A 13016-nucleotide genomic window follows, 5' to 3' on the forward strand; every position below is an offset into this window, starting at 1 on the left:
TTTGTTGAACACTTTGTGGATCTCAATATATTATATTTCAGCTGCTTGAATCTTAGTTTGTACCTGTATTTAAAGTTTGATGATATTAATGAAGAGGAGGTATCTTCATCCTCTTCTGTCGTTGTATTTATATATTTATCGTGTGTATGTGCAAATAATAAAAACAGAAACATGATGCTTTGCTTATATCTTGTTCTTCAGCAGTCGACACTTTACGATTGTATATTAAATGTGATTAATCTCATTTATTGAACTTATTATTTCAGGTTAAATAAAACAATCCCCCTGCAGTACTCCTCAGTACCTCTAGGGTCCCCCAGAAACACTGCGGGTCCGAGTGCGTCTGACTCTGATTGTTTCCTGACATTAACTGAGTGCAACAGCTCGGACGTCTCCAACCAGGCTGCAATGAAGCGGACGCACTGACTCTGCGCTCCAGACTGTGACACACTTTAATTTGAATACACATCCTCATTAGTCAAATGTTTAATGGGCAGATTAAAGGATCCATATATATAGATCGGTGTCAGAATGTCACTATTTTATTCATGTTTAATTGTATTTGACTATTTCTGAGCTGTGGAAAGTGAATTGAGACGTATTACATTTATCCAGGAAACAGATCAAATCATTTAGTAGTTTCCAATCTGCAGTCAGACGTGTGGTTAAAACCCAGACGGGCACACGAGGACGGGTGCTGTCGGCAAATCTGATTTGAATGCACATCATTTGAATCTTATCAAATGTTCATCCTAATGGACGGATTAATGGCTCACAGCTACAGATGTCAGGGACAGAGGGTCTAAGAATATACATGTGTTGTTTAGGAGTGAATGTGACATGTTTACGATTACGTTGCTAATGCTAACACAAGACTTCCTGCTGCTTTATACAGGACAGCACTTGCTCACATAGTGGTCTGTGTTTATGGAAACTATCTGCAGCCTCAGCAGAGTTTAAATAACAGATCAAATCAAGTGGAACAAATTTTATTTTTTACAGAAAATTCATCTTTAACCCTAAACTAGGACGTTAAAAGAAGAAGTAGAAAGTATAAGTGTTTCTGGACGTACAATTAACAACCAACAAATGTAACATTAATAACAAAAAGTAAATAGCAGAAATTAAAGAGGTCCATTTTTCTGTTTCAGTGTGAGTGAGGGTCTAAAATACAGTTTTCCAGGACAACAGAGATTATTTCCAGGATTTTTGGTTACTTTAATCCATTTCCAGGTGTTTCAATGACTGAACAACTAGTCTCTACATTTACAGATTTACATTAAAAAGTTGATTACATCCAAAATTTTAACTAACAAAGTACATTTTTGAGTTAAAAACATTCTTGATCAAGTATCTGTAGGAACTGTGAGTGACCCTGACTTCATTTAGTCATTTTTATTTGTACAGTGAAAACAAACTTTACTTAATCATGAATGTTCTTTAACTTACAAAATTGACTTTATGTTACTTAAAATGTTTGATTTAATCAGTTTCAGTGTAAGACTACGTTCATTTAGTTTATGAGTAAATATGTCAGCGAGTTATAGAAGAGTGAATGAGTGTCCTGCTGTTGTCTGAAACATGAACCAGTAGAACCAGTAGAACCAGCAGGGCCGGAGCCTTGGAAAATAATAAAGTAATAATCTATTGTAGCCACGTATATAATAAACTCCAGTGAGAGGCAATAAACTCTGCAATCTAAAAATGTTTTGTCTAATTGTGTCATGTGACATAAATCAAACTGTTCCCATTAATCAGCCCGGCCAGAGACGACCACCGGGGGCGATGATGGCGGTGAGGATGTGGTAACGGTTGTTCAGAATATAAAACATGCTTCTGTACAACAGACTAATGCTAAACTCACTGTGCGTGTAACTATTTCCATAAAGTCTTGATACAGATTTTAAAATTCATTCAACATGCAAAAGTTCCCAATGAAACAGCTGCAAAACAACAAAGAACAAAAAACAGTTAGTAAAATATTACAAAATAAAATAACTTAAAATGAAACAACTGATTGTATAAAAATATAAAAAACGAGGACAAAACAAAAAGAATAGATTCAACAGAATGTACATATATAATATATATAGAAAATAAAAAATAGCATTAGTACAATCTGATATATATATAAGTCTCGAAGAAAATTTAGATTTTAAAGACATAATTCCTAAATATTGTTTTTAAATAACAAAAATGTGTAAACTCTACACAAACTGCCTAAATTATATATAAAAGAATCATCAAAATGATTCAAAGAAAACAAAGTTTAGAGAATAAAACATAAAATTATTTTACTAAGACGGTTTAAATCATTCCCAATGAATCCTGGGAATTATTGTAGTTTAGAGAAAGATGCCTGAGCTTCTAAGCAGCGACCAATCACAGCTGAGGTTGATGCCCCGGCCATCAGACAAACTGCTTGGGATTCTGGGTAGTCGGGGTGGGCGTGGTCTGCGGTGGGAGGAGCTTGTGCTTCTCTGACGACTCCGGGGCGACCTCGGCTGCATCATAAAAGAGAACGAACAGGATTTCAACAAGGCGGCAAAACCAGGAGGCAACCTGGCCGGAAACAGGCCTGCAGTTCCTCTAGCGGCCACTAGGGGCTGGTCCACGTCACTGAGACACAGTATAGTACAGAAGTTAGTGGCTTACCCTGTATCTTGGACAGCGCGTACTCCAACCCCTTCATGGCTCTGGCTTGGTTACTTTTAAACCTGGCGAGACCGAACTCCTGGTAAAGAGACACAAACAGTTAAAGTCCAGTTCTGGATTTACGTCTCTAATTCTTCACCAACGGGGAACCGGCTCCGTTCTGGATCAAGAACCCGGTTCGGATCTGATGATGACCTCTGGAAGTCACACAGAATGACATCAGTATGTTTCAGTTATGACTCAAATTCACCTCATCTGGTATCTTTTGCCTTCCCTCCAACTCTCCAGCGCCCCCCAGTGGAGGCCTTGGTGAATAATCTGTAATGTAAATCCTGTCTGAATGTGGTTTTAGACACAGAGGCAATATATAAACCTGTGTGTGTGTGTGTGTTTGTGTGTGTGTGTGTGTGTGTGTTTGTGCACCTGTATGGGCCGGGCCAGGCCGTAGACCCCCGACGAGATGAAGGCCTCCCTCTTCAGTTTGGTCCAAGATGGCCGACTGTGGTCCTCCTCAAACAAACACCGCTCTACCACCGTCTGAGGGACAGACAGCACAACCTGAACACAACAGGGCTGCACACGTTTATTACAAACCCAAATAACTGTACTGGTTCCCGAATCAGTGACATATTTCATATATTATATTAAATAATAACGATGGTCATTAAACATAAAGCTGTGTGTCATCAGCGTAACGACATCTCTCCTAACGGGAGTAGTATGTATAGATTAAAAAGTATATGCCCTAAAATAGATCCTTGGAGAACCCCACAGGTTATTTTGGAGGTTGTTTGAAAGATTATTGTAAATTAAACATGCAGTAATTGGTAAAGTAATTCAGTTACCTTTGAGAAAAGTAACTAATTACTATTTTTCAGTAACTTCAGAAACACTACAGCTGTCATTGGTAAACTGGCTGTTTGCAACAATTAAACTCGGACTGCACAAACGGGGCAGTGGTCACATAAAGCAGGTTGCTTTCAGTCTGAACACACATTTAGAGCACCGCTATCCGACAACAGGTAAGGTACACCTGTAAGGTACACCTGTAACTGACAAGAGCGCTGACCATCAGCTTGTTGTGGTTCAGGTTCCAGGTCTTGGTGGTGAGCGTGTGCGTGTGCGGGTCGACGATGGAGTCCTCCAGGACGTACACGGCTCGGGCCATGTGAGCGGGGAAGACACGATCGGCCCATCCCGGGAGCCGGTTAGTCTTGGTCAGCAGTCGCCGCGACAACAGGTGGTTGCTGGGGGTGACCTCGCGGTACAGGACATCCTCGGTGAGGACGTGGGCGCTGTAAAATATACCGTCACAAATACGGTAGAACTTTATCTACTATTACGGTAAAAGGATACGACAGTTTTATAAATCAAAGACATTGTTTGAACATTTAACACAAACTGATGATAAACGAGTTAAAGTTTCCAACGTTTTGCCTCCGAAGGGGCTCAGAACCAACCATACCTGTACGGGTTCGGGTAGCGCTGCCAGAAGGCGGCCAGCACCTGATGCCACGGACTCTTAATGTCGACCTCGCTGCAGAAATACCTCGCCATATCTACACACACACACACACACACACACAGAGCTCACAGCCGACGCATTCAGGAGCTGTAGGAAAAAGCAACGAGAGAAAAAGAATATGTTACATATTTATTTGTTTATATTTATTTTTAACATAAAAAAAAGGACAAAATAACATTAAAATGAAAATTCCTGCAACCACCGACCGGCGGGTAGAGGTCGCCGCAATGGATTGGGAGACCAACGGGAGATAAAGGAAGGGAATGGGTGAGGATCTGGTTCCAGAGGAGTCGCGGCGGGCAATGTGACTCTTATCGAGAGGATGAGGCGGCAGTTGGAAGTTTTAGACGTGGCGAAGAAGTCGGCCCACTGCTTTGTAAAAGAATGCGGCGATCAATTGGGAGGTTTGTGATCGGGAAAACGGACGCCGAACGCACTCGTGAAGCTTCTCGGTTCAGCGTGGAAATGCCGACGGGATGGCCTTGGTGGTCTCGGCCGGCCTCTGGCGGCACCCCAACATCGGCCGAATCGAGCCGCGGGGGATTAAAGCAGCCGGGTCGGTTCTGCCGGGGCGAGACGGCGAACCGGGTGGGGACTTCCCGCGCATCTTGGTTTAAAGGCGCGGCGGCTTTCTGTTGTAAGACCTGACGGGACTCGCCCTGTTTCAGCAGCGCAGGACGTCCCCCTACCCTCCTTCAGCCACCCGGAGGGGGGGGCAGCGGGGGGCGGAGTTCGGACGAGGCCGGCTCGCCTCCTCCTCGGCTGAAACCTTCGGATGTCTGCTCCTCGGACCCGACCAGCCGTCCTGCGTCCGCAATCAGCCCGAACCGACCTCGCACGGATCCCTCAAACGTCCCTCCTGGTGGTCGGAGAGCGGTTGGGGAGCCAGCGATTCCCCTTCAGCGCTCGCCTGAGGATCGCCCTGCCCGAGCAAGACACTGGTCGGAGGTCACGGACTCGGAGGCTCCTCTGTGAGCCCGGCTTCGTCTCGCAGCGCCTACCGACTGGCCCTCAGAAACCTGCGGTGGTCGTATCCAGCCCCCTCCAGCAGACGCCCGGCTCCTCCAACGCTCTCCACGTCCACGTCCGTCACTGTGTCGACGGCGATGCGGACCGCCGTCCTCCGCCGTCTCCGAACGTCGGATCCTGGTCCAGCGATGTCGGCGGGAAGCTCGCTCGGCATCCTGCGCTTCAAGGCTCCGCCACTCCGCGCAGACTGCAGAGCCAGCGGCAGGAAGGTCGAGAAATCAACGTCTGGACTGGCTTGGCTGAGCCGGACTGCGCCTCCTCCTGCCCCTGCTGCTGCAGCGAGGAGTGCTGCTGCGCTGGTGGTGGTTGGTGTGGTTGGGTGCTTGCTTGTGTTGTTGTTGTTGTCGTCATGACTGCTGTCGCTGTCGAGGTGATGGATCACTTGGAGAGCCTGAGAGACGAGAGACCGAGAGACGAGGAGCCTGACCGTTTGAGAGGAGACGAGAATGAGAGCAGGACGAGAGAGAGAGAGAGAGAGATGAGAGAGAGAAGAGACAGAGAGAAAAGAGAGATGGAGACGAGACAGAGAGAGAGAGAGACAAGACAGGACAGGAAGAGAGGAGAAACAGAGACAGAGAGAGAGAGGAGCAGGAGAGAATAATATAACACCGCATTCTTGATAACTTTGGCAAAAAACATTGTTCCCACTAAGTAAAAGTGCCTAATTCTGTTGGAAATAAATAACATTTTTCGTGAATTAAAAAGAATCAAGGTATAATCAGGAGTCCTTTTTTCTGAAAAATATCGGGGCCAATTCACCAGACAAGGCAATTCTGGCGTAACATAACGCACTGGCGGAAGAAGGGAGGCCTACTGGACAACAAAACCTACATCATTCAAAGCAAGTACCAGAAGGTTCAGGGATTTCTACATAATGCCCAGCGACGAATGACAGGATGGACAGGACACAATCACACGCAAGAAAAACAAAGCATCAGAGAATGATTCTGGACTGATACAGTATTGAACCTCCACAAAGGAGCTTCACCAAGAAGCGAAAACCGAGACGTTGAAGCTCCGTTAGTTCATCCTTCTGTGTGACCGTCGGATTCGTGAGACATGCCAGTGTCAGTTAACCGTGAGAATGCTTGAGCTCATGCTTGAAGTCCTAAGAGAAAATGGTAAAATGCAAAACCTGGAGGCATAGTTTTGAACTGCTGCTGTTCCACAGGACAAGCCGACCGGCAGCGCTCTTCTGGCTCCTGCACCCGCGGTGTCTCCACAAACATACAGCTTCCCACACCACAGCAAGACCAGACCAATGTTGAATGGCAGCAATGGGAACGATGTTCAGTGATCAAGCAGCAGATGGCGCTTCCACTTCAACAACAAGATTGTGATGCACAGTGCACGTGGAGAGCTTCTCAGACGATATGAAGACAAACTGAAGACAGAAAAACAACAAGGCCTGTGCTCAGCTTCAGAAACCAGACCAGAGCAGTACAGGAGCCGTGATCGAGAAGTGCCAATGTTAGCACAGCTAATTGTGCATGGTGGACTTTCTTGAAGCGTGGAAATGAAGAGTATAGTTCTGAGGTACAGTCAGAAACTCCCACAGCTCAACCTGCACACTTGGCATGTACTATACAAAGAAACAGAAGACAGGGCTTTTGCACAAGCATCAGAATCCAAGCGACAAGATGCGTGCTGCCATTTTGGACTCACATGGAACCAGACCTAGACAGACAATCGTTCAATATCCAAAAAAAGTGATAACTGTATCACTTTTGGTCAGATGCCAGCAAGCAACACAAAGGAACCAAGAGAGCTTTTCTCTTCCTTGCAGTGTCCCTCCTACTCCAGGGTTTTCAAAGAGAACAAACCTGGAACTTTCTTCCCCACCTCACATGGACGGAACAGTTAAAGGATGAAAACCTTTCTACTGCGGGGGGGAATGACATTGTGAATATCTCCATGAGACGGTTGGCAGAAGCGCCTCTGCAAGCACTAAGCTCTCTATCATTACTGAAGCTGAACATGCCAGCCATAATTGGATGCACTCCTTTACTCAACCACTAAAACCTGTACCGCCAACAAGGAAACTCCATCACGTCACACCGACACACCGAACGACTCTGAGATCCACTAGCGATCACTGCTCCTGTTTCTGCAGTAGCCACAGATGTGCAAAGTGTTTCAGCCCAACAATAATTCCAGCTGACTGGCCCACCACCCGGCCTACAGGTGGAGGATGGATGTCCCTGTACCAGCTGCAAAAGGGCAAACGGTACCTATTTGAGCAATGTTAGGATGGAGGAAAGCTGGAGCAAGGGAGTGGTCCTGACGGGGACTGTGACAGAATCTATCTGATGATGGTATTCATTGCCAGGAGATTGGCTTAGCGGTTGCATTTCATGACCAGAACTGGTGGTTAGCAAAGTCACGGTGGCACGCTCTCATCAAGATGTGGAAGTGGAGTTTTTCCACCCTCGTGGCCCAACACACGAATTCTATCCAAAAGGAGGGGGAAAGGACATGTGCTTCATTACCGTTTGACGTATTCTGGTCCAACGGTGTGGAACCGTCATCACCAGGTCGTGTAAAAGGGGGCCTCGCCACACCAACCCGATTATCAGCTTGTCGGACGCCGTTCGGACAGGCGAGGTCGGTGGCTCGGAGTCGGTTCGGTGATTGTCCCGTGCGTCGTCAGTCGCTCAAGCGCGGCCTTCATTTTGGCCGATTCAACATGAGAATCGGCCACTGGCCGTCGCCTCAATAACCAATCCATGATTGGGTGGAGTTGCTCGCCCTGACTAGCGAATCAGTGGAGTGCCAGGGGAAAACCGGAAGTGACGATTTGGTAAACATACTACGCCAACGCCATATTCTGTCTATTATTAGCCATCGTATTTCCGTTCAGCGAGTAATGACAGTAACGATCCTTTTATATAATCAACACTCTCTGATGAAACAATGACTGACGACAGCGTGCTCTGGTGTTTACTAGGTCTACACAGATTTAGCCGCCGCCTGCTTTATGGGGAGTATTACGCCTCGTGCCCATGCGCAGAACGTTACGCTCCGTCGGCGTCGTTTGTTTGTTCGGAGGCATTTTTTTGGACGAACTCGACGGAGGACGAGAGCCGACTGATCAGTCCGACCTGCTCTTTCTGCTGACGGTCGGCCTTCGGGTTGGTGGCGGAGCTTAAGCAGGACTAAGATACACAACCTGGGCTGCTGACTGTCATGGAACTTCATAGGAGGAGGAACAACCACAGCATATTACTTACTGGTTAAAGCTACATGAGTGGTGGAGTGATGTAAAGCAGTCAGGGAACACTCACAGGAGTTCACTAATAACTAGTATTATGTTTGTGGCCAGATGTGTTTTGTGGTATTTACACAGAATGCTTCTGTATTTGAAACATTTCAGTTTATGGGAAAAGAGACTGTAAGAGTCATTTATCTGTTCTTCACGTCATATTCAGTTACAGAATCATAATGTATTATTTATAGTAGACATAGACGACATTTAAGATGATGCTCAGGTTTGATGCGATTGTACATTATTCCTGGCTGGTAATTACTTTATTTTTACTATGATGGTATAAGGGTACTTTATTAATGATAAATTAATAATTATTGCTAATTGAACATGTTTCTTATTGAATGTTTGCCATAGTGCCCTCACATGTTATTTGTTATCTGCTTTCTTCACGCCAATATTCAGTTTAACAGAAGAATATAATGGTATATTTTATGAGTAGGGCCCGACACTAGACGACAGATGGGAGGTCAGGTGATGCATTGTACATTATTTCCTGCTGGTAATTACTTTATTTTTACTATCGATGATTTGAATATTTATGATATGGGATGGGGTACTTTTTAATAATGATATTGACTTAATTGTACCTTAATCCTTGAAAAATGTTTGTCACAGTGCTCATGATTGTTATTTTTTGGACCAAATAGGTCCTTAAATAAAGTAATAAGCAAGAAGCCATTGACTTGAGTTGTATACATTTTGGAATTGTATGTTGTAAAGTTCTCTTCTCTCTCTCTCTCTCTCTCTCTCTCCCTCTCTCTCTCTCTCTCTCCCTCTCTCTCCCCAACTGGTCAAGCCAGATGACACCCACCTAGAGCCGAAGGTCTGTCCGAGGTTTCTGCCTGTTAAAAGGCAGTTTTTCCTGCCCTTGTCGCAAAGTGCCTTGCTCATGGTGGTACTGTTGGGTCTCTGTAAATGTTATAAGGGAGTTCGGTTCTAGACCTGCTCTATTGAAAAGTGTCCTGAGATAACTTCGTTATTGAATTTTGGCGCTTAACAAATAAATTGAATTGAATTGAATTGAATTAAGTAATAAAGAGGGGACGGCAGACGAAGAAACAACTTGAGGAGGACGGATTGTTGGCTCACTATAATAAGTATATTATATAAACTATAAATAAATGGTGTTTGTGTTGTTTATGTTGGGGAGAGGAAACGTTCACTTGTTTAGCTCAGGACGGAGCAGTTTGGAGTTTATTTGGGTTTAAATGTTCTATGTACTTTATCTTTATCTACGTTTTCAAAGGTCCCGTCTGCCACTGCCTTCAATTACATAAACTCATCTCTCACCCACGTTTTGATTCATTTAGTCCAGCTGTGGACATTTACTGTGTTATTGATCAGTTTGTTCAGTCGCCCCCCGCTCCGGTTCAATAATTCAATCCAAGCTCAATGAAACAATCCATGACTCAGCAGAACACACCGCTCCCTTTAAAGTCTGAAATAGATGTAAGACATCGAATCGAACGTGAGATTTAGTGTATCGCTACGACCCTAATGTACAGTTAAGTACATTATATGTATATATATTATAATAGATATATTATATTATATAAATATATTCAATATATAATATATGTCCTCAGCTACCTGTGTTGGGTCTTGCGGGTCTCTTCCTGCGGCCGTTTTGCCGTGCAGTTGTCTGCGTGACGTTGATGGTTCCCTCGTAGATGATTCTCCACACTGGCGGACTCCGCGTCGTTCGTCTCTGCACCTCTGCTGCTGTTGAGGAGACGTTTTACACCATTACACCACCACAACAACCAACAACAACAACAACAACAACAAACAACAACGTGTAACATCGGGTACAGAAACAGGAAGGTCTCACCCGTCTCTCTCCTCTCCCTCCTCTCTCTCCCCGGCGGCCGCCTCGGCTCCAGGTGGTCCTTGTCGCTGCTGTCCACGGTGGCGGCTCTTGTACTTCCTCTGCCGCCGGGCTTCTCTCTGGTGGCTGTGGCGCGGCGCGGCGGGGGTCCCCGGTTGGAGCAGCGACGGGGGTGGCGCGCTCTGCGGAGAGCAAGCGGGAGAGGAGGAGGAACGAGGAGGAGGAGGGGAGAGAGCTGGAGCAGTGGGTACCCCAGGGGAGGTCCGACGGGCTGGGATGCAGCCGGCGAGCCCGAGTCCACTGGGGAGAAGGAACGGCGATGGGGCGAGTGGGAGCGGCGCCGCCATCATGGCCGGGGAAGATGGAGCGGTTGGGGTTGTACAGGGACTGCCGGTCTCCTCCCTCCTCCTCCTCCTCCCTCCTTCTCCCTCAGCTCTCTCCCGCCTGCTCTCTCCGCCGCTCGCTCTCCCCAGGAGGCGTCGGCCGGACTGACGAGCACACAGAGTCCCGCCTCCGCCCCGAGCTGCCGACGGCGAGGCGGCGCTCGGCGGCTCGCCGTCGTTTCTCGTCGGGCTCGCCGTCTCTGCGACGTGGAGGGAGGGATTGGTGGGTAGCCGAGGAGAGCGGTGAGGGAGCTCCTCCTCTTCTCCTCCTCGGTGTCGGAGGGAGAGCTGCACCAGCACCGGCGTGCCGCTCTGGCGATCGGCCTTCTTGTAGCGACTATCAGACACTCCTCTCTGGCCTTCCTCATTGGCCGGTCCGGTCGGGCCTGAATAACAGCGAGGCGAGCGGACACGCACGCTCGGCGCTCGAGGCTAGGACGGGCCCGCCGGTCCGTCGTCCCACGCCGCCAGGCTGCAGGTTGCCTCCCGTCTGATCACGTCGTCGTGAGCGCTCGCCGCCCGCCGCTCCTCGTCCTCGCCCTCTGAGATTGGCGATGACGGAGCTGCTGGGTCGGAGGAAGCTGGACGCCGTCCGGCTGCGCGGCTGCGCGGCCGGGCGGCTCGTAGACCGCCTGCATCGTAGTCGTTCCATGGCCAGCGGCGAGCGGGCGAAGCTGGACCAGCTCGTGCAGGAAGGTGTCGGTGCGCCGCCAGCCAGAAACTGCCGCAGCTCTTCTTCTATGGTGGGCGTGCCTCCATCGCCGGTGGGCTGGGGCGAGCCGCGCCACGATTGATGGCGCTGGGACGATGTCGACCAGCGAGGCCCGTGAGCGCCGTACAGCACGGCTGAGCTTCCCGGGCGCCAGGCCAGGGCGGAGCCTGTTCAGGCGTGGACGGGTTCCGCCGGAAAGCTGTCGCTGGTGATGTCACGGGCTTGTGTTGCCCCTGGTGACCGGCGCCGGCGGACGGCGGCGGACCGTGTGGCCGCTCGGTACCAGCGCGCGGCGGAAAGCCACCGTCTCTCTCTCCCTTCAGCCGGCCGCACGGCCCGGCCTTCTCGGCTGCAGCCGTGCTCGGCCCCCAAGCGGAGCATCACGCCCGCCGACGCTCCGTTCGCTAGCAACGGAGGCCGCTGCAGCCCCCTCAATATCACCCGCCTCCACACCCCCCCGTCCTCGGGCCGTCCTCCACGGGAGAGCCGGCGGGGTGATGACGGGGGGAGGAGGGGGGGGGTCGGGAGGTCCACTCCCACACCCCGCCCCCCTCCCCCCGCCCCCTTCTCCCTCCTCTCCTCCTCGTGGTCGCCTCCCCCTCCTCCCGCCCCCTGTGCCTCCTCCAGCATCAGCTCATCTTGCTGGTCGCTGGCTCGCCGCCGACGCATCGCCGCCACCATGGCCGACGGTGGCGGCGGACGCTGCTGTGCCGGCGGCCCGCAGCGTGATCCTTGAAGTGTCTGAGCGCGCCCGAGTGCAGGATGGAGGCGAAGGGCTGTTGCACAGCGGACACTCCGCCTTGCTGTGCGACCACTCCTGGATGCAGCGAAGAGAAGCTGCCGCACGCTCAGAAGCCAGTTTGAAGCGGTCCAGACAGATCGGGCACTTCGAGCGGGCGACGGGCCTCCTCCGCCGCGCCGCCGCAAGCGCAAGCCGTCCGCGCCGGAGGAGGAGGGAGGAGACGAGGCGGCGGAGGACCGGAGGCCTTGCTGTGTTCTTCCTCCTGCTGCTGCGGCGCTCTCCTCCTCTTCCTCCGGCTCCACGTGTGCGGCGCGCCCGGACCGCGGACGCAGCGTCACGCCGCCGCACACGAAGGCTTCATTTTCGCGTGGGCGCCATCACCTGGAACACACAGGAAACAATGTAACACTGACATCACAGGTCAATCATCATCAGCAGGAGGAAGAGGAGTATGTAAACATAAACAGATAAATGTGTTCAGTGTGCAGTGGAAGACTGCAGATGTTACAAGATGTTACAGATGTTACAGAATCACAACCTCTTTAATAAATAATCTCAACAACAAACAATATCATCATTAGTCTCTGTAGCATAACGTGCTAACAGACGTGCTAACATGCTAAGCTACATCACGTTGTCTACTTTGATTTCTCTGTTAGCATTATAGCTTCTTAGCATGTTAGCTTCGTTAGCATTGTTAGCTTTCGTTAGGCATTGTGCATCGTTTAGCATTGTTACCTCTGTTAGCATGTTAGCTTCGTTAGCATTGTTACCTCTGTTAGCATTTTAGCTTCGTTAGCATTGTTAGGCATTGTTAGCTTCGTAGCATTGTTAACATCGTTAGCATTGTTACCTGCTTTCTAGCAGTTGTTAG

General features: G+C 49.0%; 1 protein-coding gene across 1 annotated transcript; it reads right to left on the reverse strand.

Moving 5' to 3' along the window:
- Nucleotides 1-2176: 2176 nt before the first annotated feature.
- LOC118337994 (PRELI domain-containing protein 1, mitochondrial-like) lies at nt 2177-4267 on the reverse strand. Its single transcript, XM_035675153.1, has 5 exons — nt 4121-4267; nt 3725-3950; nt 3079-3192; nt 2656-2734; nt 2177-2504 (listed from the first exon to the last, which is right to left on the reverse strand). Exons 1-5 carry the CDS (start codon nt 4210-4212, stop codon nt 2410-2412), a joined length of 606 nt encoding a protein of 201 aa, XP_035531046.1. The 5' UTR covers nt 4213-4267; the 3' UTR covers nt 2177-2409.
- Between the last annotated feature and the right edge of the window lie 8749 nt (nt 4268-13016).

This window comes from Morone saxatilis, unplaced genomic scaffold (genome assembly GCF_004916995.1).
Source record: "Morone saxatilis isolate NCDOM2014 unplaced genomic scaffold, NCSU_SB_2.0 Contig4, whole genome shotgun sequence".
Lineage (NCBI taxonomy): Eukaryota > Metazoa > Chordata > Actinopteri > Moronidae > Morone > Morone saxatilis.